The sequence below is a fragment of the Leucopleurus acutus genome, assembly GCF_964270905.1.
Source record: "Leucopleurus acutus genome assembly, chromosome: 1".
Taxonomy (NCBI): Eukaryota; Metazoa; Chordata; class Mammalia; order Artiodactyla; family Delphinidae; genus Leucopleurus; species Leucopleurus acutus.
In genome coordinates, this window is record NC_139142.1 from 135,238,080 (window position 1) to 135,264,267 (window position 26,188).

The 26,188-nt window shown below is 45.0% G+C and overlaps 1 protein-coding gene across 1 annotated transcript in view; it reads left to right on the plus strand.

Moving 5' to 3' along the window:
- MAP2K1 (mitogen-activated protein kinase kinase 1) overlaps positions 1 to 26,188 on the plus strand; it is a 79,535-nt gene that overhangs the window by 16,349 nt on the left and 36,998 nt on the right. The window contains exons 2-3 of the mRNA XM_082853905.1: positions 17,898 to 18,108; positions 19,383 to 19,529. Of these exons, the coding sequence (XP_082710031.1) occupies positions 17,898 to 18,108; positions 19,383 to 19,529 (358 nt within the window). The remainder of the gene's footprint in view (positions 1 to 17,897; positions 18,109 to 19,382; positions 19,530 to 26,188) is intronic.

Genomic DNA, 26,188 nt, shown 5'->3' on the forward strand with positions numbered 1-26,188 from the left:
CTCACGGGCCCAGCTGCTCCGCGGCATGTGGCATCTCCCCAGACCGGGGCACGAACCCGTGTCCCCTGCATCAGCAGGCGGACTCTCAACCAACCACTGCGCCACCAGGGAAGCCCTGGTTTGGTAAAATTTTGTTGAACGACTTAAGCCTTGAGATGACAGAGGGCAGAAGATGCTCCTCTCCCAAGGTCGAGACTCTGCTGATCCCTGCGAAGTCTGACTTTGACTTAATTAGTGGTTGACTATTTTCAGTTTATAATATCTTGGCACAGGAGGGTCACAGTGTTGGTGGTAATCATAGCATTTGTTCTGCGAGGCTCTGTGTACTCTTTATTGTTTTTACATCTATTTATTTCCTCATTCAACCACATGAGGCAGGCGGGATGTGTGTTATCTCTACCCAGTAGATGAGGAAACTGATCCTGGTTAAGGGCTGTGTATGTCACACAGGCAGTTAAGTGCCTGTAGTCCTTTGTACTGCCTTTTCAGTCAATAGTCACTTCCTAGCCCAGTGGGGAAACTGGCGGTGACGTTCTGTGGTGTTCCCTCAGCCCCATGCCTGGCACAGAGGAAGGCTCAGGGAATGTTTGGGGCTGGATGGATTGGCAGACCTCTTTTGCATGCTGAGCTGAACACTTATTCCCAGCAACTGCTGGGCTCTTTGATGGATATGTGACATCGGTGACTGAATATACACGGCACCTGTGGCTTTTCACACTCTCCCCCCACGCCTCTCCAGGGATTGGGATAGGACAGATGGCCACAGACGCAGATTCTCAGCTCTGCATCCTCTCTGCAAATCATATTTGGGGAAAAGTTAAGTTTGTGCAGTAATACAATTTCAGTAACATGGTTTCATACTGCTGGTAAGTACTTTAACACTCTGGATAAATCACACTTCAGCAGAACTCATTTGGGAAAAGAGTTTAATTTCACTGTAGGTGGCTGTGATTCCCACCCATCAGCCCTCCTGCACCCCCACCCCAATAAATCTAGGCTGATAAGGTGAACGCAGCGCTAGGCCAGGCCATTTCCAGACCCAGGATAGCATTATGTTATATTAATCATCCTTTTCACCATCAACACCTTTCATTCCCTCTCCCCCAAGCACAGCCACCTGTCTGTCCTTATATGTTAAATGTGGAAAAGATTTTGATAGTTCAGTCTCCTGGATGTGTTGTGAAGAGATTGAGGTCCAGAGAGGCTGGGAAGCTTACTTGGTGTTGTACAGCTGGTGAAGACCTGAATCGAGATCGGAGGCCCCTGACTACTCTTGAGAGTGGGGCTGTTTTCTGCCCTGTCCCAATGCCTGCGCTTCGATCTGTCTTACAAGTAGGGCAGAGTCTGTATGTTCAGTTTAAAATGAATAAAGGTGATCAGTTGCTCATTGTTAAAGGCCCCCAGCACAGAGTGAGTTCATTTCCTGTTGACCCTCACAGCCTCTCTTGACATACCTTTGGTAACGGCAAGTAAAGTCTTGACAGATTTCTGTAGAGTCAGTGCAGCCTAGGGGTAACCCTGTGTGGTTTTGACTAATAGGATTTAACTTTCAGGAAAAAAAGAAAAAGAGGGAAGGATGATAAGTATATGTGGAGGGAGAGAAAAAACTGTTGTTAATTTTTCTCTTCATGGTATACCTTTTGGCTCTTTGGATCTAGAAATCATCTGATTTTGATGTTTCAAATATGGCGAATAGATACATAATCCAAAGTCAGTGTTCAGACTGCTGAAGATTAGTAAAATGTAACAGTAGGTCCAAGTCTGGAGCATGAAAAAAATAATACTCATTTGTCATAGAAGCTTCAGTGTTCTACATCTCCTGCCAGCAGACTCGGGGATGCTTGGGAGCTCAGCAATTAGTGTGCCGTCAACTGGTCTCTGGTCCTCCCTTGTTAGGGGTGGGGCCTGTTGTCTGAGTGGGTATTTTTGGGAGGGGCACACATACCTGGCCAGCCAGAGGGGCCAGTTGATGATGTGCACTGCACTGGATGATGTGTCTAGCAGGAAGCCCAGCTGTAACAGCAGAAGATAACAATTCTCTGCATAGGATTCACTTGTAGTAGGTGGTCAGTGTTTATTGATTTCTTGATTTAAAAATATATCTGTATCTTCCTCTATTTTCTTTACTACGAAGATCTCAAGTCTGTTTAATTTAGGGGAAGAAAGGAGCTACTGATGCCCTGCTCCTCTTTTGATACCATGACGCGCTTCCCCACAGATAGAAACTCTGTTCTGGCTCTCAGTGGGTGCTCCTTGCTCTGCAGGAGTGTCATCTGCAGAGGCAGACAGCTGAGGTTGCAGTCCTGGCTCCACCCCTAAGTTGTTGTGTCGATTGGGCTCATTACTTAACCTCTCTCACCCAATTTTATTGCCAATGTTTGGGAGGCTACCCCTCCTTGAAGGCTGAAGTCAGATATTATTTCGACCGTGAAAGTTTGCATGGTCTTCCTTGGAAAAGCTCCAGTGGGACTGTCCATGAACTACTCAGGAGACAAACCACTTGGGGGGGTGTGTATGTGTGGTGATCTTCACACATGTCTGTTGTGTTTTACCACCTGCACTGTGAGCTTCTGGAGATCAGGAGTTCAGTCTTGATGCCCCATCTTTAGCCCAGGCCTGGTGCATAGTAGGTAGTCTCTAAACATGGAATGAATGAATGTCGGTGTTAGCTTACAGAGCTCATGTGGGACAGGAGATTGGCTCCACTGGGCTTTCACTGATATCAAACACAGTGTTATGTGCATTGAGTTTCTTGATACCTGTGCTTGAATCATTTCTACTTTTTGTCCTTTTTAACTGATTAAGCAAAGCTGGGCTAGTTGGAGACCCCAGATAGGACCAAGAGATGTGTCCTCTGCCTGACTCTGTTGTAGGTAAAGTGCTTAATTCCAAGCCAGCACAAAGAAAGTTGGGAGTATTAATTATGTGATCAAATAGAGTCTAGTTACTAGACTGTAAATGATGATGGTGGGCAGGGATGTCATAAATGTCCTAGGGTCTGGGGGCCTGAAGGAGTTAAAGCTCCTCTCAGAATAGCCCAGGCAGCTCTTAGGAAGTAGCTTCTGAGGCAGGATGTGGCAAACCAGTGAGTAAATGAGAGCCATTCTCCTTTGGAAGAAAGAAAGTGGGTGGGGAGAAGTGAAGAGGAAGAGCCTGGTGGACAAATCTTTTTTATCTTCTGCTGTAAGAACATGCTTCTCTTTTGAATGCCAGGCAGAGCGTGCAGAATTTTAACCTAAAGTGACCAAGGTCCAAAGAATGCTTAACAAGGCTGTTTTTGCAGTTGTCTTGTTTTTCTCCACAGCTAATAACTCAAGTTTAATGTGCAGTGGAGTACCATCTTAGTAAATTTTGTTTTCTAATCTTAGTCATTGGCGTATTCTTTAATGCTCTTTGAGGATTCGCAATTAATGTGAGGTGTCATCCACAGTCACACTCTTGTTTAACCAAGAATAAGTTAGAAGAAAGGTATTTTTGTTTGTTTGTTTTAGAAAAGTGTCTTGTTAGTGTGTTCAGCTATTTGTTTCAGAACACACTCTCACTGTGTGCGTAACAGTCTTTTGTAACACAGGACAAGAGGATGCTTCCATTTAATGCAGGTGAGAGATCTTGTTCAAGGATGGAAGGTTCCAGACCCGGGTTAATTCCACAATCTTGGTGTCTTTTGTTAAGAGCATGGTTATAGATTGGAGGCAAATTATTGACAGAGGGTGCAATTTTGCAAATAAAAATAGCCCTCTGGAATTCAGTAATGTGTATATGAAATGAAATAGGTGAACTGAATTTGTTGAGTTTCAAGCATCACTGGAAAAGCAACCATCATTTACAACTGTATTGCATAGATAGCAATAATGTAAATCAGTGTTGGGTTCAGGAATTGGCTCCAGGACTGTGGTTTGTTATGAGGGAAACACTTCTGTCCTTACAATGAGCTGGTATGCATGATGGACTGGATTTGACTTTACTGTCTAAGGCTTCTATGAGCCAGTCTTTGGACCAGGTAATGACAGGTTAATTATCTAAAAGAGAACTCCCCAGTGGACTTTCAAGGACCTGGAAAGCTGAACTCAGCAGTTTTTAGACTTCAGGTTTCTACACACTCTTTCTCTCAAGGAAGCCAATATCTCCTGAGTGTGCAACTCTTGATTCTATTTTTATGAAGGTTCCAAACTGGAATTTTTTTTAAATTGAAATATAGTCGATTTACAATAGTGTTAATTTCAGGTGTATAGTGTAGTGATTTGGTTTTTTGACAATTATATTCCATTATAGGTTATTACAAAATATTGAGTATAATTCCCAGTGCTATACAGTAAAGCCTTGTTGCTTATCTGTTTTAGGTATCGTAGTTTGTATCTGTTAATCCCTTATTCCTGATTTGTCCCCTCCTTTCCCTTTGGTCACCCTAAATTTGTTTTCTATGTCTGTGAATTTGTTTCTGTTTTGTATATAGATTCATTTGTATTATTTTTTAGATTTCACACGTAAGTGGTATCATATAGTATTTGTCTTTCTCTGACTTATTTCACTAAGCTTTATATTCTTTAGGTCCATCCACGTTGCTGCAAATGGCAATATTTCGTTGTTTTTTATGGCTAATATTCTACTGTATACACGTACCACATCTTCTTAAGCCAGTCGTTTGTTGGTGGGCAGTTGGGTTGTTTCCATGTCTTGCCTGTTGTAAAGAGTGCTGCTGTGAACATTGGGGTGCATGTATATTTTCAAATTAGAGTTTTCTTTTTTCTGGATATATACCCAGGAGTGTAATTGCTGGATCATATGGTAGCTCTATTTTTCATTTTTTTAAGGAACCTCCATACTGTTTTCCATAGTGGCTGCACCAATTTACAGTCCCACCAACAGTGGGATGGAGCCTGGATGGAGTGCTTTTCCCTCTGTTGCAGCAACTGATATCTTTCAGGTCTAAACGTGGACATTACATTTTCTCACCTTCCCTTTCCCTTCCTCATCTTAGATGGAGTTGTCTTTTTTCTGTTCCCATACCCCACTGTGCCCACCTCACTTTCAGCATTATTGTCTCCCTTACCCCGTAGCTGTTGCTGTACTTGTTAGTACCATTCCCTGTTTTTGGCTTGCACTGTGATATCTCTCTCTGTCTCTCTCTCTATCATCTCTACATCTCTGTCTCCCTGTGTCTTACACACACACACACACACACACACACACACACACACACACTGCCTGGTGAGGGCAGGGACCTTGTCTTCCTCATCTGTACCTCCCTAGCCTCTAGCGTAGATGGTGCCTGTCACACCGTGGATGCTCCATAATGAATCTGCATTTCATTTTCACATCTGTAGACATCACAGCTATAAGCTAGATGTCTGCTCCAGTTCCTTATCCCCTGCACTCCTCTAGATTAGAGCAGTCTTGGAGACTTACATTCTCATGGTCACTTCTGCTTCTTTGGGGCTCACATTTCCCTTCCTGTGATTTTTCTCTTCTTTTTGCTCTGTGTTGAACAAACTTGGAATTTGGCCCCCTTTCTCTGCTTTCCATCAACAACAGTAAGAACAAAATATACACAAAGCTATTTGTGTGCATGGCAGATTGGACTGAAGGTCTGGGGTGGGGAGGATGTATTATAGCAATAAAGACAACTTAAAATCTAGTGGTATTAGGTATCTTTGGGCTTAAATGACCTTTGCCACTCTGCCATGGTGCATCCTTTTCTTCCTTTCTTGCTGCTTCACAGCCACTCCCAAAAGAAGTCTCTCCCATTTTATTCTGCAACGTGATTCAGCTCTCCAGCTCCACCCCTGCATGCTGTTCAGGCCTGCTTCTGCCTATGCCAAGGCTTAGAAGCAGGCCCTTTTAAACTATGGGCCAGCCTTCTGGTCCTCTGGTATCCTCTGCTCCGAGGGTGTTTGTTCGCACAAACACTTATTTCCCCGCCCTCCACCTTCTTTTGTAAGACTTAAGCAAGCACTATCAGTTTTAGTTTTAATTAAATTTCATTCTCTCTGGTGCATGATGTTACTTCTACCAGCTACGTTTTCACCCCACGAGGCCAACTGCTCTTAATTGGAGAGTCTGACCAGTAGTTTTCCACACTCTAGTTTAAGAAGTTGAGTGCCTAAGTGAGCACTTGGTTGGACTTCTAGCCCTGATCCTGATCTCAGGATTCCCTGAGAGTTGCTGGATAGTCACCTAGGGAGTGGGATTTTCCCCAGAGGTGATGGGTGCTCAGAGGAGAGGTTTGCTGACCTCTCTTGTGTGTAACTTTGGGCAAGGAGAAGGGCCTAGCTGTAACAAGCATGTTGGTCGTGTATTTAAGGAGGGAAACAGGTCTGGAGAATTGAAAATTTCTCAACATGGACTAGCACTGGAGACGTGTTTTGAGTGCTGTGTTTCTCCTGACTGCATCTTACTGCTCTTAGTTGTGCTTCTGGGCACTGGTCTTTTTGCCCTGGGGACTCAGCTGTCCTCATGGTTCTGGGTAAGACTGTGGTCACGTTGGGTCCTTTCTCCCTGAAGAGCAAACTGCACCTCTCCTTCACAGAGCAGCATGGACCATTATTACACAGGGAGTTTCTAAAAGGTCTTTCTCTAGAGCAGGGAGTGGGTAGGGTCAAATACATCATCTTAATAAGGCCACAGTACACCAGCTTGTCCTTTCAGGAGCAGTCAGCCACTCCCATTCTGTGGCCACCACCAGACCCAGCACTGCCTTTGTTTTTCTGATGGTGACCACACGTTTATTGAATTTTCCACCTGGGTTATCCTTGGTGCTGTCTTCCTTTCAGCACTTCCTGCCCCGTCCCTGCCAGCTCTCTTATGCCACCAGACTGTTTACTGCTTGTCCCGTGTGCTTCACCTGGGCAGTGTCCTATTGCTTCCCTTCCCTCCCCAATCAAAATGTATCAGCCAGGCTTCCCCAGTGGTGCAGTGGTTAAGAATCTGCCTGCCAGTGCAGGGTACGCGGGTTCGGGCCCTGGTCCGGGAAGATCCCACATGCTGCGGAGCAACTGAGCCCGTGCGCCACAACTACTGAGCCTGTGCTCTAGAGCCCGCGAGCCACAACTGCTGAAGCCCGCGCACCTGGAGTCCATGCTCTGCAACAAGAGAAGCCGCTGCAATGAGAAACCCATGCACTATAAGGAAGAGTAGCCCCCGCTCGCTGCAACTAGATAAAGCCCGAGCGCAGCAACAAAGACCCAACATAGCCAAAAATAAATAAAAGAAAAATAAATAAATTTATTAAAAAAAAAATATCAGCCTTGGATGTTCTGCTGAAAGAATTTCCTTTTTGGGTAGATTTAATTTGTTGTCCTCTCAGGGATTTTACCTTTTAGCAGAACACAGTTCTTACCTCAAAGGAATAGGTCACTAATGGGTAATTATCTGGTGTTAGGGATGAGCTAAGTGGGAGATTTATTTGAAGGACATGAGCTCTTCAGCTGATGTGGAGAAAAGAAACTTTGGAATTCCAACTCTAGCCTTGGGTAAGTTACTTAACTATACCTGGCCTCCATTTCCATATCTGTAAAATGGGAACAACGTGTCTGTTTTTTGCTGTTGTTGTTTTTTAAACTATTTATTTATTTATTTGGCTGCATTGGGTCTTAGTTGCAGCATGCAGGATCTTTCCTTGTGGTGTGCCAGCTTCTTTCTAGTTGTGGCCTGCGGCGTGGGCTCAGTAGTTGCAGTGCGCGGGCTCTCTAGTTATTGCACATGAGGGCTTAGTTGCCCTGTGGCATGTGGGATCTTAGTTCCCCGACCAGGGATTGAACCCACGTCCCTTGCATTGGAAGGCAGATTCTTAACCACTGGACCACCAGGGAAATCCCAACATATCTATTTTTAAATGTTGTGAGGAATAAATGAGTTAATGAGTGTACCCTGGCTAGCATTTAGGAAGCTCATCTTTTAACTGCATCTAAATTTTCATTCTTTATCAGACTGTTATATCCCTCTTTTCTCCCTATTAAGTAAAGGTGATGCATCACTTTTTGTCCTCTGTCTTATCTTTTTTTCTCTCTCTCCAAACTCCATCACTTTTTCCTTTCCTTTTTGTGCTTCTATGGAAGACTGGTCCTTCAGGAATTAATTCACATGTGGCTAATATGAAACAAATTTTGCCCACTGGGGTGGAAGGAACATAGGCTGTCAGTTCTTTCAAGCAACAGCATGACACCCCCTCTCTGATTCAGGATGTTGTTCAGTATTTGAGAAGAGTCTATGCGAGTGGGTGGTCCTGTCACTCCAGAGGTTCCTTTGTGTGTGTGTGTGTGTGTGTATGCGTGTGTTTTTCAGCGTGTCTGTCTGTGGAAACGTGCCATGGGAAGGTAATTTATATGATTTCAGAAGGCAGTTTGATTCCAAGGACTAAGTGGGGTTTTTTTTTGTTTGTTTTCTTAAAGGATAGGAATACAGGATTCTTATCTCTTTTTTTTTTTAATTAATTTTATTTATTTATTTATGGCTGTGTTGGGTCTCCATTTCTGTGCGAGGGCTTTCTCTAGTTGCGGCAAGCGGGGGCCACTCTTCATCGCGGTGCGCGGGCCTCTCAATATTGCGGCCTCTCTTGGTGCGGAGCACAGGCTCCAGACGCGCAGGCTCATTAATTGTGGCTCACGGGCCCAGTTGCTCCGTGGCATGTGGGATCCTCCCAGACCAGGGCTCGAACCCTTGTCCCCTTCATCGGCAGGCAGATTCTCAACCACTGCGCCACCAGGGAAGCCCCTTATCTCTTTTTAATTGAACTCATCCTCTCCACTTTTCATTTGTTTATTGGCTTGGAAGCTAGTTGATTTAAAATGAAATTAAAGATAAACATCTGTCCCAACTCTCATTTTCTGATTTTTTTTACTTTTTTTTGTTTTTTTAATTTGGCCGCGCTGGCTTGTGGGATCTTAGTTCCCTGACCAGGGATTGGACCAGCACCGTTGGCAGTGAAAGCGTGGAGTCCTAACCACTGGACCGCCAGGGAATTTCCTGATTTTCTTACTTTTAAGTTTTATGCCTCCAATACTCTTTGCTTATAATATTCTTACTCCCAGTTCTATACCACTGTCTACGTTGTAGACCCTGTTGGAATGCCCTTTCTCCTTTTTTGCTATCTAAATTTTATATGTTGTTCTAGACCAAATTAGGTCTCAAAATCCTATAAAATTTACCCTGATTGCTCAGCATATCCTGAACTACAGAGCCATCTGTGTCTGAAGCCCTTTGTGAGAATTAGGGGAACTGTGGGACAGTCATTGCTCCAGTCTTTTTTGGGAGTGGTGGTGAAACCAATTAAAGACAATAAAGGTAGTATTTAATTACATTGTGCATTTTTTTCTAGATTACTTATTTATTGCATGAAAATGCAGGAATCTCATCAGTAAAATGGGGCTAACTGGGAATTACGTCATGGTGGTATTAGGCATTTAGGAGCTCATCCATATTTAGCAGAATACGTGGCATACAGCAGGTATACAATAAATCAGTAGTAGGTACTATCAAATCAAATCTTATTAACCAATAATTACTTGACAACAACATAAAATATTAAATATCACTTTTGGTGATTCCAGCTTTTTTTTTTTTTTTTTTTACATTGCACTCTCATTTAATCTCTGCAGTCACTTTTTTTTTTTTTTTTTTGTGGTACGCGGGCCTTTCACTGTTGTGGCCTCTCCCGTTGCGGAGCACAGGCTCTGGACGCGCAGGCTCAGCAGCCATGGCTCACGGGCCCAGCCGCTCCGCGGCATGTGGGATCTTCCCGGACTTGGGCACGAACCCGTGTCCCCTGCATCGGCAGGTGGACTGTCAACCACTGCGCCACCAGGGAGGCCCCTCTGCAGTCACTTTTATTTACCATCACATCATTGTCTTAAACTGCCCTTAGCTGTCTGTATTCCTTTCACTATTTCACTAAGCGTCTTGTAGTGTCAAAATGCATGCATTCTCACAGAAGACCTGGCAAGATGAAACAATTGATTTAGTATCAAAGGAAAAAGCAACAAGGATGGGATAAGTGTCAGTGGGGTTTATATGTGGACAAGAAGTAATGACTAGGGTCTCTAACCATACAACATGGGAAGCCAGCCACTGTGCTTGCAGATGTCTATGGCCTTGGTACTTAGCTGCAGAGTTCTATCCTTGGAATACTACAGGAAGAATCTGATATTAGGATTGGAGAATTTTAACCCTGAAATGGACTTTAAACACCACTTAGCTTAACTCCCCTATTTTACCTATGAGAAAAATTGAGGGAAAGTGACTTGCACAAGTTCACAGACCAAGTTACCATCAGAATTGAACCCAGGTCTTCTGACTCCCAAAGGCTTCACACCTATTTCCCAAGCACAGAGTGTCTGGCAGCCACATGCATGTTTTTTTCCTTTCAAGTAGTTTCATGTGCCATTGTGAAAGACCAGCTCTTTACTGACCCAGAAGCAGCAGATTTCCTGTATATATTTCTGGTCCTAGAAGTGGGTCTGGGGGCTACTTTCAAGAACAGTGACTTTGAAGTTTTTCTCATCTACACATCCGTCAGCAAGCTTAGAAGAGTAGGTGCCCAAGATGTGAGCAGCCAGCATCAAGGAAAAAGAAAAAAATACCTCTGCTAAATTCAGTGAAGCACATTATAAACAATACAAGAGACTGGCTGCACTGAAGCATTGCTTCCCATAGCTGCTTTCGAATATAAGCCCAAAGCTACGCTCAGCACCAACAAGCAGAGATCTACAAAGGTCTACTATTGCTGGAGGAGGTATAGAAAACTTTGTTCTACCCAAGAACTGCCACAGACATGTGATAGAGTTTGGTTGCCATGGAGAGGAGGGGAAGTATATGCTCACAGGGCTTGCTTAAGACTAACGCTGGACAAGAGAGAATTTCTTTACCCCTACCATAAGCCTAGCACTAAATTAAAGTAATTGCAGTCTACCCCTGGAAGAGGGCCAAGAGCATGGAGAAAGACCCCATTCTGTGGCCAGGCATTAAGGACAATTCAAAGCTGAGGGAGGAGTAGGAACACAGAAAAAAACCTATGCAGCTCAGGCTTCACTCTAAGCACAAGATACGACCCATCACTGGAGAAATTTGTAGCCTGTGGTGTTAACATTAACAAGAAAACCCCAACTCAGCTCAACTTTGACTAATAGCCTAACACACACTAACAGTATGACAGAAGAGTATGTCCATTACCAAGTATAAAGATGATTACCTCAGTCTCTGTTCCATCACAATGTCCAGCGTTTAATCAAAAATCAAGAGAGAAAAAAACCAACCTATTATCAAGAGAGAAGGTAATCAGCAGAACCAGACTTAGAGATGACCCAGATGTTGGGTTTATCAGTCAGGGGCTTTAAAATAACCATGATCAATATCTTAAAGTTACACAGCATACATGGACAAATGAGGAATTTCAGAGGAGGTGGAAACTAAAAATAGATTCAAGAAGAAATTATAGAAATTTCAAAAATATGACATCAAAGGTCCACAGGCTCATCAGCAGACTGGACAGAACTGAGGAAAGAATCAGTGACTTTGAAGATGAGTCAGTAAAAATTATCCAAGGTGAAACACCTAGAGGACAAAAAAGAATAAAAGGAAATCAGAGCACAGCTTCCAAGACTGATAGATTGATCTGACTATCGAGAGATACTGAGATTGAGAGAGAGAAAGGAGACAGACAGACACTGACTGGAACTTTTAAAGGAATTGGCTTATGTGATTGTGGAAGCCTGTTAAGTCTAAAATCTTCAGGTTAGGTTGGCAGGCTGGAGACCCATGGAAGAGTTGCACGTTGAGTCCAAAGGCAAAATCTGCTGGAAGAATTCCTTCTGCTTCAGGGAGGTCAGTCTTTGTTCCATTAAGGCCTTCAACTGACTAGATGAGGCCCACTCATATTATGGAGAGTAATCTGCTTTACTCAAAGTCTACCAATTTAAATTTTAATCTCATTCCCCCCCCCCCGAAAAAAAAAAAAACAAAACCATTTTCATAGAGACATCCAGAAAAATGTTTGATGAAATATCTTAGGCACTGTGGCCCAGCAGTGTTGACACATAAAATTAACCATCGTATTCCCCCTTCTAGTTACTACCCTCCCCCACCAAAGTGTGATCACTTTTTTACTTTATTTGTTTTTTTGTTCTTGGATTTTTTAAAATATTGAAGTACAGTTGATTTACAATGTTGTGTTAATTTCTGCTATACAGCAAAGTGATTCAGTTATATACATTGTTTTTCATATTCTTTTCCATTATGGTTTATCACAGGATATTGAATATAGTTCCCTGTGCTATACAGTAGGACCTTGTTGTTTATCCATTCTGTATGTGATAGTTTGCATCACTTTTTAACTTTGTAATAGCCTAGATCAGTTTTGAATTTTATATAGAGGGAATGACATCGTATGTATTCTTTTGCATCTGGCCTCTTTCACAGAGCCTGTATACATAATCCTAGAATTTTATTGCCTACTTAGTTAACCAGCCCTTCGCGGAGTGGCCTGTAGGGTTGAGGTGTGAGAGGGTATAAGCCCCTCTCCACCATGTTGTCTGGGGCTGTCCCTGGTTGGCACACCTACACTCTCTAACACAGATGGGCTAGTTTAGTTGGAGTCTGGAAGTTGGTAAGCTACACCTTTGGCCCCCTTGCCTTCCTCATTCAGGCCCATTCTCCCTTCCTTTCTTATTACTCTTTGTAACGCCTCCCATCTCCTGCTGTCCGTGGTTTGACTGTATAGAGACCCCTGATGCCAGTTCTTATCTTTTCCTCACATTCTCCCCCTCTCCCCTCACCTACCCGGTTGAAGCTCCTCAACCTGAATACACCGTCAGCCTTATTCTGCACCTCCTCAGCTGGCTGTCACATTGACAGACTTCCTTAGAGACATCTAGACAAACTCCCCACCCTACTCCCCATATAGTTTTTTTTATGGGTATGGAAACTAAGGACCAGAAAAGGAGGTAACTCCCAAGGTATCTCAGATGGGAATGGTATAGGGTGTTGATCAAAGGGTTGCAGCCTTAGTCTCTGGGTGCTGTTCCCTCTTAGCTTGGGTCTTTCTGCCTTTCCTTCCCTCTTTCTTCCCTGCCCTCTTGCCAAATGCCACAGGGAAGGGAGGACTTCACAACTCCTTGGGCTCTCTGGTGAGGAGACCTGCCTGCACTGGGACCCTTTCTCTCCTTCCAGCACAGTGATGTGTTGTCATCCCCTGGTCTTCCCTCTGTGCTTCCTCCCGGTGGAGGTGGGGCCTGCCACCTGTAGCAGCCTTGCTCAGGTTGGTGACAGACAGCTGGCTGGTGTTTGGCATGCATTTGTGGCCCATTTCTGTTTGGTGTGTGGCAGTTTGAAGACCCCATTCCTTGGTCTGGACATCGCCTCTCTCCCCCTTCAGTCATTCCTTTAGGTCAGCTTCCTGTTGCAGTGACCATCAGAGTTGGAGGTGGCAGTGTGGCGCCTTGAAAGGAGCTCTATTTCAGGAGTCGGGAGACCTGCCACCAATAAGCTGTGTGACTTTGTCCTTTCTGGACCTCCGTTTCCTCACTTGTAAAATAGGTTGGATAGGGTGGTCTTTAAGGTCCCTCTCTGTGCTGCATTTTATACTGCTCCTTGATTGGAGCCATTGAGCCACGAATGAAAGATTCCTGCTGTGGTAGTGTAATTAGGCTGAGCAGATGGGTGAGATGAGAGGGAAGGAGAAGCTCTTGCCCAGGATCGTCCTTTCCCCACCCGTTTCATTGTGCCTTCCTGGTGTTTTCAGAACACAAATGACAACCTGTGTTTTTCTCCAAGTTCCTTGTTTTTCCTCTGCGTTCCCATTTCAAGCCTATAATCTTGTATCTGGATGAACTTGTGTTTACTGTAAGACAGCCCTGGTGCAGAATTCATGTTACAGCATGTCGTTTCCTTTCTGCTGTGGGGAATGTGATGGGGGTTGGAGCCATCACAGCTGGTCCCTGGAGAGGGCTGTGTGTGTCAGAGATGTATTGTGCTGGGCTCCAGTTTCTTTTCTCAATCCCTAGTTCTGATTTTGCTGATTTCAGTTAAAACCAAAGATTGTGAATGAGGCCAGTTCTTGTCCTCTGAGTGTTGGAGATTTGTGGTGTGGTTGAGGGGTGAGGGGCCACTCTCTTCCTGTTTCCTTTGCTTGAAGCATTTCACCTTGGGAGGGCACAAGTGAGCCTTGTTGAACACCATCCACTCCCTGGGTGAGAGGAAGCAGTACTGAATACCGATACCTCATTGATTGATTTCTTTTTAATGAGTCATGAAAGTCATTTTGATGCCAGAATTTTCCTTTCACCTTCAGATAAAATCTTTTGTCTTTCATTCCCTGAAAAACTTTTAGGGGATTTTAATAATTATTAAATTACAGGAAAGACAGTAATTTTTGAATCCTGCTGTTGCTGCTGTGGCTTCTCCTCATCTTCCAACCCACTCCCCACCTGCCTTAACATTTGTGTAGAAATGTGTCAAAATTCCAGGGTTTCGTCCCCGTAGTTTTTTATTTTGATCCTCTCCTGGTGAAGTAAGCATCTTGTTACCCCATTTTACAGAAGAGAAAACAGATGTCGAGTTAAATGACTTGTTCATGGTCACACAACTAGTTGTCTTCCAATTTGGGATAAGAATCCGGGATTCCTGATTACTAATGAGTTAATTTGGCAACTCCGTCCCCCCGCCCCCCCATTAGGAAAGTCTTGCCACCATAAGTGTCTCTTCTCTCCCTGGCTCCACCCTCTGAAAGCACAAATTAGAAGCCAGTTCCTTAGCTGATGGGGTAGGCGGTTGGACCATGGAGCATAGGAGAGGGGTGGGGAGGAAGGTGGCACAAAGCCCAGACTTAGGGTTTTTTTCCCCCGAAGGTGGGAGAATTCCTTATTTCTGCAGAGTCAGGAAAATGAGCAGAGTCAGCATCCCTCCCACCTTCCCACCATCCCAACCCCCCCCCCCCCCAAATGAGTGTGGTTTCTTGCGGCCAGTGTTACTTGCAAGGCAGTTGTTCAGATTGATGTACAGGGGAGACAGGATTGCATCTGGGGCAAAGGACTCTTCCTGTAGGTACACCATTTTCATGTCTGATTGAGCCCTGGTGTGTTACGTGCTCCACACTAGGATCTTACCCATGTTTGCAAGTTGCCTCCCTTGGACGTATTGAACTTTTTGAAGAGGTAATATAGCATCATGATTAAGGTTAGAGATTCTCTCTGCCCAGGTTTGAATCCTGGCTCTGCCACTTAGATGTGCGACCTTGGACAAGTTACTTCACCTGTCTATGCTTGAGTTTGCTATGTGTTGTAAGGTTGTGGGTTAAATGCATTAATGCACATAAAACACCTAAAAAAGTACAGTATTATAAGGGGAGTGATTGTCCTTTCATCTAGCCCTCCTTCCCTCTCGCCCTCGTACACATTCAGTGTGATGTGTGTGTGTGTGTGTGTGTGTGTGTGTGTGTGTTCTTGACAGCAGCTTTTTGGAGTCTGCATTTCCAGTCAGACTGCTGAGCCCTCCAGGCAGCTGTAACCTCATCCAAGTTTTAGCTGTAGGGTCTGTCTGTATTTGACATGTGTTTCTAAATGTTGTCATCAATGGGCTCCTTTGTGGAGAGACCTTAGAGAAGGGAAACCAGAGGGTGTGCACTGTGCACTCCCAGCCACACTGGTTCCAGTCCCCACACCTGAGGGACTGTGGGTAGCAGTGAGACTGAGTTCAACCTTGTAGCAGGATGAGAATATTGACCAGCTGTCTTAGTCTGCTCAGGCTACATAACAAAATGCCATAGACTGGGTGGCTTAAACAACAGAAATTAATTTTCTCATAACTCTGGAGGCTTGAAGTCCAAGATGAGGACTGGTTGGGTTGCCAGCATGGTTGGGTTTTGGTGAGGCCTCTCTTCCTGGCTTGCAGGCAGCTGCCTTCTTGCTGTGTCCTCACATGGCCTTTCCTTGGAGTGTGTAGGGGGAAGGCCACCTCTCTTATAAGGCTATCAGTCCTATCTGATTAGGACTCTACCCATATGACCTTATTTAACCTTAATTACCTTCTAAAAATCCTATCTCTAAACGTAGTTACATTGGAGGTTAGGGATTCAACTTACAAATTTTGGGGGGGACCAGGCACCAGGCTTCTTCCCCCAAGAGTTACCCAGTGAGGAAGGTTGGGAAAGTCAGCCTTGTGTCCTCTTTGGCCCCATGTACTGTGTTATTTGTAAGGCACTATTGGATCCTCCCATACTCTGGGGAGGCATTGGGTCTCCATCTCCTTGCCTTCTTAAGGTTTGGAGTGTGAATGAAGAGTGGAAGATTATGCTTGCTCCTACCCCCAAGCTCAGAAATGGTGTGTATATTGAGGGAAGGGGGTCACCAACATTCTGATGTGTAATGACTGCCTGTCTTGTCACCTGTGTTGTTTGTTTAGACTAGGGACAAAAGTCAAATGAAACACGGTGGAATCTCTGTTTACCACCCTTCTCTTAACAAGCTCCCAGGAGTAATGAACACTTCAGTTCTTTATGTAAAGCACACTAGTAGGCTGCTGTCTGCCATACCCACTCACTCCGGCGCCCACTGGTTGAATTATGTGCTTACCAAGAGCCAGTTTGTTCCGAAAGTCATTTGCACAGTTGTAGCTGGTACTGTAATTAAGTAATGTATGTATTTAAATATCAGAGAAACTGATGAAATACGACTGCAAACGAAGTGGTTTTCTTTCTTTTTTATTCCCCCAACCTATGAATACTAGTTAAAAGCTGTGGAAATACTCAGTAAGTCCAGGTCACTAAAAAAATTACTGTCAGAAACTTCCCTGGTGGCGCAGTGGTTAAGAATCCACCTGCCAGTGCAGGGGACATGGGCTCGATCCCTGGTCCAGGAAGATCCCACATGCTGCGGAGCAGCTAAGCCCGTGCACCACAACTACTGAGCCTGTGCTCTAGAGCCCCTGAGCCACAACTACTGAGCCCGCGTGCCACAACTACTGAAGCCCGTGTGCCTAGAGCCCATGCTCCGCAACGAGAGAAGCCACCACAATGAGAAGCCTGTGCACTGCAATGAAGGGTAGCCCCCTCTCGCTGCAACTAGAGAAAGCCCACGCACAACAACAAAGACCCAATGCAGCCACAAATAAATAAATAAATAAATAAGAAATGGCAATTAAAAAAAAATTACTGTTAAATTAGGTGAGCATTAAAATTGGGGGAAGTCATCATACTCTTAAAGTTTTATTCTGAGATTACTCTGTCTACATTTTTATGCTAAATAATCAGTATTTGGAAATTATAGACATTGTATTCTCTTCTGGTTCATGTAAGAAAGATGATGTGGGGCTCTTAAAGAGAGGGCCTCGCCTTGTGTCAGCAGGTGGGTGAATGAATGCACTTTCATATGTTTTGCAAAAATAAAAATTTAGGTGTACCCTTTTTGCTCTATTTTGATTGACCTTGTTCCTGATCTGATCACATTGGAAGGGAGGATTTCTACTGTGATTCAGTTTAGAGCCTGTTTTGATAATGTGCTTTGGTTTCAATTTAGCGGTTTTAGGAAATAGATTTTATTTTGTATATGGTGTTGTTAAAACCAACACTAGTGGGTCTTTTGATACTGGGGTTTTAAAACAAATTAAGGTGGCTCACTCTGGATTTTAGTAGATTCTGCAGTTCGTCTCGTAGGCTCATAGCATACTGAGAGAGAACTAATTCCCCTATTTTACAAATGAGGAGAGCAGGCCTTGAGAGGGGAAGTGTGTCTGTGGTGAGTTGTGTGGGGTGGCGGAGTGCAGGGGGTAGAGCCACAGCAGATGGGACCTTCCCCTAAGCTTCCTCGATCAGTTCTCTCTCTGGCCCCAGAGCTGGAGCTCTCCACAGCAAGGGTGCTCCTCTTGGTGGACTTCTCTGATGACAGTGTTGACCCGTGCTTCCTACTTGGGGACAGGACCAACCTGGAGGCCTTGCAAAAGAAGCTGGAGGAGCTGGAGCTCGATGAACAGCAGCGGAAGCGCCTTGAGGCCTTCCTTACCCAGAAGCAGAAGGTGGGAGAACTGAAGGATGACGACTTTGAGAAGATCAGTGAGCTGGGTGCTGGCAATGGAGGTGTGGTGTTCAAGGTCTCCCACAAGCCGTCCGGTCTGGTTATGGCCAGAAAGGTGAGGCCACTTTAAAAAAAAAAAAAAAAAAGACTGAATCAAGCTTGCCTTGGTGAACAGGTAATTGGATTACCTTTTAGAAGGCCTGGGGGCCTGGAGAAAAGGGTGGAAAGAAGACTGACTTTTCATTCAGTACCCTTTTGTGCTGTTTGAATTTTGAACTCATGTTATCTATTAGATTATAGATAAACACACTCATGATGTCTTAGGGTATTTATCCTGCTGCCCAGACTGGAAAATAACAGCAGGTGACCATTTGTTAGTTTTCTGTGTGCTCTGGAAAGAAATCCGAGATGCTCGTTTGCCATTTATCAAGAGCAGAAGCTGCTTTCATTTACTCAGCCCCAGGGACACCGAAAAAACACTGATTTCATGTTGTTTCTCCGAGTTCCACCCCTGCCAGTAGTTCCCCTTCATCTCCCTGCAGTATGACATCTTGGCTCCCCAACATGGCATGCGGTCTTTGAGCTGGACTTCCCTTCCTGGTGTTACCCTGGGTCCTCCTCTTTCTGGACAGCGAGGTTGGACTCTTGCGTGTTTCATAGCACACCATGTTCATTTCTGTCCACAAATTTTTGCTCATGCTACTCCTTCCATCTTTTCAAACACTGCCCATCTTCAAGGCCCACCTCCTGTCTAGCCTTCACTAGCTGCTCCCACCCGCGCTGGTAACCACTGCTTCCATGTCCTCTGACACTCATTGTCCATGGCTCTTTTTAGAAGCTCAGCCTTATCTGGTAACCATTTCATGTATCTGTCACCTGTCTCCGCAGCTGAAACAAGGGACAACATTGGGGGTGGGGTGGCAGGGAACATAAGGTGGCCCCTAAGGCCTTGGCTAAATCTCAACCACATCAGACCCCTAAGTCAAGGGTAAATCTCTAGGGCAGCTTAGATTGGCAGACCCAGTTCCTCATACCTTTCTGGTCCTACAACCCTTGAGTATCAACCAAGTCCTTAAGGCCACTTTCCCCATGTCTCGCAGTTTCACAGGTCCTTTTGCTCTTGGGAGGGGTGAGCCCCCTCTTCCTCAGTCTTGGCTCCCAGGAGTAGAGGCACAGCTGGCCACTTCTCCAGTGCCAACACCTGCCTTGGTATGTTGGCACTCAGTGCTCTGGTTGGGCAGAAACTTGTTTGTTAAAACGTGCCTGTTTCCTCTCTTCCTACCTTTAAGAGTTTAAGCATTTAAGAAAGCTCCTATCCATCCATCCACCCATCCATCATCCATCCATATATTTTTAAAGCTTCTCTTCCTTCTACCTTTCTTTTCCCAGCTAATTCACCTGGAGATCAAACCTGCAATCCGGAACCAGATCATACGGGAGCTGCAGGTTCTACATGAGTGCAACTCCCCTTACATTGTGGGCTTCTACGGTGCATTCTACAGTGATGGCGAGATCAGTATCTGCATGGAGCACATGGTATGTGGCAACCTGTCAGCCTCTGAAGCAGCGGCCTGGGAAGTGGGTGGCTCTGGTCTAATCTTTGGTCTGAGATGTGACCGGCTGCTTCCTTGTTCCTCCCTGGATCCAGGTCACTGTCTTGGGCATGTGGGAAGCCTGGCTGTAGAAGTTGGAATAGCCAAGAAGATGACAGGCCTCCTTCCTAGGTCCCTGTCTCTTCAAAGAGAGGTGGCAGCAATCAGGTGTCCCTGGTGGTTGTACCAAGAGCACATCTCCCAGTTTTCTTGACCCCAAGATTTTGATGTGGGTAAAATCTGGTTAATATAGTTTAAATCCATTTATTACATGCCATGCTGTGTGCTAGGTACATGTTCTGGGGTTATGAAGATAAGTGAAACAGTCCCTGTTTTCAGAGAGTTTATAACCGGCTTTAAGAGCAGGGTTAGCAAAACTATTACTGATAAGCTAGTATTTATTGGGTGTATATCATATCAAGCACTACCCTAAGCAAATTAATATTTTATTACATTTTTATAACACCTTATTGAGTTGGGTACATTATCTACATTTTAAAAATGAGGAAACTGAGGCTCAGAGAAATGCAATAACTTACCCAAGGTCATACTCAATTCCATAAGTGGAATTGGTAGAATTTAAACCAAGGCTGTCTGACCCCAGTGTACTTTGTTGAATCTACCAGATAGTGACTGGGCCTCTGTTTCCATCCTTGATGGCCAGAATTTCAAAGAGAGAGGCAGGCTTCATGGTTGCTAATGCTTTTCTGTCCCCAGTAGGCAGCATGGCACAGGGGACTTTGGAATCTGAGATGTTTATTCATATCTCCCTTCTCCACAAAAATCCAAGTGGACACCTTGTCTTGTTTGCCATTGTGTCTCCAAAGCCACAGCAGGTGCTCAGTAATTATTTGTTTGCAGATTGTCACCTTGTCATGACCTTGGGCAAGATTCTTTATCTTCCTGATTCTCAGTTTCCTCATCTATAAAATGGCCATTATTATACCTGCCTCGTTGTAGTGAGGATTGATTAAAATAAGAGTTGTAAGTCTTCCAGCACACTGTGTGACTCAGAGCATGCCTTCTGCAAACTTTAGCTTTTGCTTTACACTCATTGGGGCTGACGGTTCAGAGACAAGGGCTGACATGATTGAGTCTACATGCTTCGTGGTTGCTCTGCTTTCAGTCCCGCCTAGTGTCCCTCAGCAACTTCTCCACTTCCTTCCTGACTCTCTAGACCTGCCCTCACCTCTGGAATGAGAGCTCCAGGGCCTGGTCTTAATGAACTCCAGGAGAACCCTCCTGAGAGGTTTGTCCCTTGCTGGTGCCCCCATTATTTTGAACATCTCTCCGCTTCAATGATCAGGAAGTACCATACACAGTGTTGCAGTCATGTGCTGACTCTTGTGGCGCCATATGGAACGTAGGTTCTGAAACTGTCTTCTGTGCATCTGAAGGTCACCGAGAAAGCTCTCGTTCCTTCTTGCTTCAAGGAGAGTGAAGCAGTCTCTGTGGGAAGCATGTGAATGTTTCTGGCTTGGTCCTAGCCCCGGCCTGGGGTGCTGATTATTTTCCACTTGGGTTTTAACCTCCCTTTGGTGGGGCGGGGGGAGGGGCCTGCTCCTTATCCTTTGGGTTTCTTGTGCTCTTTGTGCAGATGATGGTTAGTTTTCCAGCTTTAGCCCAAGAGTTGGATGAAGATGTGTAAATGGCACTGGAGATCCTTGAAAACTAGAAGGGGAAGAGGGTGGAGGTGATGGTGGTCAACCAGTGATAAAACAAGAGAGGCCAGAGTAGCCTTTTTTCCTCTTGGGTCTTGCCAAAATAACGGAAGATGGGTGGTGGCATGGCTGGACATAATAGTAACTAGCTTTTCCATCTTCTACCACTTGTTGGGTCCTTTCCATGTTATGTGACTTCTTAATCACATCAGCCCTGTCATATGACATGGAATGACCCCCACCCCTACCCCAAGCTGGTAGATGGAGAGAACAAGGCCTTGAGAGGTTTAGTAATTAGTCTAAGTTATATAACCAGTAAGTGTCAGAGCTGAGCTCTAACCAGTGTCTCTAACCAGGTCTGCTTTCTTTAAATTTCATAGTCTCTCCATTACATAATGTAAGTCATATACTCTCTCAAGATTTTCTCATTTCTGCAGAGAAATGTTTGGACCGGATGTTCTCTAGGGACCCCTCCCCATGCTAACATTCTGTGTTTCTGTGGTTTTTGGCACTTGTAGCCAGTCACTTGATCACATTAGTTAATCAACATGGGTTCAGCTTCACAAACACTTATTTTAGTGCCTATTAGGGCAAAGTGCCACATGAGCTGCCGAGGGGATGGAACCATTGAGAGCAGCGTCTCTGCCCCCAGAGCTGTTCACAGGCCGCATGGCTGTGTTCTAGGGCCTTCTCAAGTGAGGAGTATCAGTGTGGACGTGAGGGCTTCTGAGCACAAGGTGTGCGTCACCTCATGCCTGCTGTCTTCTGAACCATCAGAAATTCTTTCTTAAGTAACCTCCAAGTTCTGTTCCTCTCCCTTTAATAGAGGAACCAGGAGGCTGTCTGTAGGTTTGAGCATGGTTGAACTCCAGGGTGCTTGCTTCAGAGGTTAAGATCAGGCCCTAAACGTTGATAGTCAGTGCCCTATTCATTTATTTAGATCCTGCTGGAACCTCTTTTATTGGCCTTATGTGGCCTCTTGCCATGTGGAGTTCAGTCTTTCTGTCTGTGTTAAATTGACCTGTGTTGTGGCTTCCTCATTCTGGAATCCTTTCTTTTCTTTTTTTTTTTTTTTTTTTTTTTTGCGGTACGTGGGCTTCTCACTGTTGCGTTGCGGAGCACAGGCTCCGGACGCGCAGGCTCAGCGGCCATGGCTCACGGGCCCAGCCGCTCCGCGGCATGTGGGATCTTCCCAGACCAGGGCACGAACCCGTGTCCCCTGCATTGGCAGGCAGACTCTCAACCACTGCGCCACCAGGGAAGCCCTGGAATCCTTTCTTCACTCTGTATTCATAGACCTTGATCACAACCTCATGCTCCTTGCCCTTGTCCAGCCTTTCCCTCCTGGAGGAGGAGATGGCACAGGATGTCACAAGGGTTGGTTTCCCATTCTCTTGATCCATTTCTAGTACCTGCAGGTCAGTTGTTTTCCCCCATGGATTTGGCTCTCTGGGGATATTGAGATCCTCCCACATAAGTCCCTGAAGCAGAAGATATCTCTGGAATTACCCTGGGAGGCCTGAGTGTGGAAAACTGACTGTCAGAGACTGGGAGGGTCAAAACCTTTCTGAGGGCCAAGCAGAGTGTAGGGCACCTATTAGGTGATATGTGTTGAATGACTGGATAAAGGAAGTAGGATGGGAGAGTGCATGGTCAGAGCTCAAGAGAGAGTTAGGGCTCAAGAGAGAGTTAGGGCCTTCTGTTCCTGGGTATACACAGGCTCAGAGGGCAGCTGGAACTGTCTGCTAACCCTAGTGGAGAGGCTCAGAGTTGCCAGGGACGAGACCCTGTAAGGAAGCAGTTGTGGCCTGAAGTTCAAGTAGCCATGCTCCCGAGTAGCTTTCTACTCTAGGCTGGGCCCTCTCACCCCTCCGTGGTCCCTGAGCAAGCTCTCCTGCAGGAGAACTCCTGCGCTGGCTGCTTGTGATAGGAAATTCTCTGACCACTGGCTGCCACTTCTCTTTAGGGATTTCTGCTTTGTCTCAGCTTCCACATTTCAAAGGTGTTGTCATATAGAGCTCTGTTCATTAGCCATATCCCAGCTTCTAAGATTCTTTGGTTCTCTCCGTGTCACAGTCTTTGCATGATGTTCCTTGTCATTGGCATTTTCCCCCAGCATTTTACTATGAAAAATTTCAAAAGTACAGAAAGTTGAAGGAATTGTGTAATGTACACTCTAAAGCCACCACCTAGATTCTACCGTTAACATTTTGCCATATTTGCTTTACCACGTACCGTCTACTTACGCACTGCTCAGATTGTTTTGTGGATGCAGTTTGAAGTAAATTTGTCATCAACGTGTATGGAGCCCCATCTTCTTAATGCACCTGGCTAGGGGCTGACCTTTTCTAGACATAAGCTGTGTTTGCACTGCCCAGTCTGAGTTTTGAGACCCAAGGGGTACATGGATCCTGCCTGATCAGAACAGGAATGTTCTTGTCTTTGGGGAAGTAGATTCCTACTCAGGTGGTAGCTGAGCAACCAGAGAACTGGGGACTCAGGGTTGATGTTTCTTATGCAGGAGTAAAAGCTTTTGAGCTCTTTCTTTCCATAAAGCATTTGTCTCTTCTGTAGAAACCTTCACAGAAGCACCACTGACTTAGTTAATAATTGGCTTCTAAAAATAAGCACAGTTTTAGCAGCTTTAGTCAGCGAAGGCAGGTCCTTGGCAACAGTGCAGTGGAATCAAAAGGTTGTGAGGTGAGTCACAGGCAACACTGGCTGATCCTGATGTGGTTCATGCTTCTTAAATCCTGCTAATCCCGTTGTTCACTCTGTAACTCTGCTTGTAGCACAGAGGAGGTTAAAGGGTGGAGAGCCAGCGTTTCCTCCTTTTTGACAGAAATGTTTACCACAACCCCCAGGGAAAGTGTAAACCAAGACAGTTAGCTGGGCCGCCCTGTCCTGGCTGTGGAACCTGAGAACCACAGGCTAACTCTTCTGCCTCGTTTGCATCTGATTTGGACAGAATTGCTCTGTTACCTAGTTTTAAGTGTATAGTCCTCCCTGATAATTAGGCAAAGTCGTTCAAACAAAGAGTCTGAAACCACATTCAACTGAAAGCAAAACAGAAATGGCTGGAAACTTTCTGCACTGGAGTCCCTGTTCCTGTCAGTAAGGGAAATTGAGAGGCGCTGTGGCATTTCTAGGAGCCTGCTGACTTGGGTGTGGTTACCTGGGCTGTGGCGCTGTCCTGATTTGGCCAACAGGGGCCTGCGTCATTGTGGAGGCAGCCAGGCTCAAAGGATGACTCAAACCCCAGCCTGGCTCACCGCCTGGGTTAGGGCTCTTCCAAGGGCTCTTGGAAAATGTGTGTTTACAGAGGAGTTCTCTTTGACTCTAGAATTATAATTCCATGCTCATATCCGTGTGGAGATTATGGCCCATTTGAATCTTAGGTTGAAGTTTGAAATCCTCTCCTGTGCTCCTTGGTGGTCTGACCCACCATTAGGTAGTTGTGCTAGGGAGTTTATTATGATGAGAAGTTTAACGTATTCAGGGGTGTTAGTGTGCATTTGAGTATACACCTGTACTGTTTTCTTTTTCTATCAGCATCCATGATCCAGAGTTGATCTGTGATAGAAAGTCATTGGTCCAAACTATCGTTTTTATAAGCATAGAACTTTTAAGTTGATAATCTATTTTTAGCATTGTTTTAGGTAACATTTCCTGAGAGCTCTGTATCCCTGAACGAGTCTTAACTATTTTCTCACCTCCTTTAGGTAGTGTTGTAGCTACCTAATGATGCCTTTGTACAAAATGGGCGCTCAGTAAGTATCTGTTAATTGATTTATAGATTTAATTCTCCACTTTCGTAAATGAGGTCAGTAATTTTAAAAGGTAAGACATTTATTTATTGTAGAAAATGTATAAGCCATAGAAAAGCACAAAGAAGAAACTATCGCACAACAAAGACCCCTGATAATCTTACTATCTAGACTGGAACATTTTGGTAACATTTTTGACATTCTGGTTTTGTGTGAGTATATGCACACTTTTTTATTTTTATAAAAATGGAATTATTCTCTGTCCTTCTTTTCTTTATTATGTTATGCATTGTTCCGTGACCTTACATTGCATGGCTGCATCTTAAAGGCTGGGTGGTTTTGGAGGCAGGATGTCAGTGAGAACACCTCTCTGCCTCTCCTACCCAGATCTTGCCCACCTCCAAGGCTCAGCTTCCGTGTGTCACTCTTGTCGTGAGCCCTTCCCTTGGCCGCTTTGTCCAGGAATCGCTTCCTCCTCTGGGCACCTTTAGCAGTGTGTGTTCTCTTCATTCAACTGTTTGTTCCCTGCCTTGTTCAGAGGAGGATTTAAGGTGCCTTGCCTCTTTATGAATATGTTCTGTCTCCCCAGGCAGAGGGTATTTTTTCCTGTACTTATAGTTTTTCCCATTCCTAGTCCCTCATGTATCCCTCTGCCTTACACAGAGGTGATTAAGAGATGATAGTTGATGATGGTAGCTGCCTAGTGTAGACAGTGTACTTTAGAAAATCAATCTGAGTTTGTAGGAATTATCTCTACTTCTAGGGTAATTTTATATTGTGACTGATAATTGGCTACACCCGAAGCCATAGCGGCAGGAACATATTTCTGTCTCAACACGTGAGGGTTCCTTGAGTGAGCATTTTTTCAAGATCTCAGGTTAAAATGTAGCCTCCACGGATGGGAAGGCCCTTGTATGCGAGGCCTACAGAAGCCAGCTTCACTCCACATGTGTATCCCCTCTTGCGTACTCCCTTTCCACCGCCTCTGCCCTGGGTCCTGCTCATGTCATCTCCGCCTGATCAGCTGCTTGCTAATTGCCCCGTCTCTTTCTCTCAGCTGCTGTGGTTTGGGTACCTTTCCTTCTGCCTCCGTAAAGTCAGGTCTTAGTTCCTTGGTGGGGCTCCATGATCTGGCCACAGATGGCCATTTCCAGCCTGATCCATCCCTGCATTTC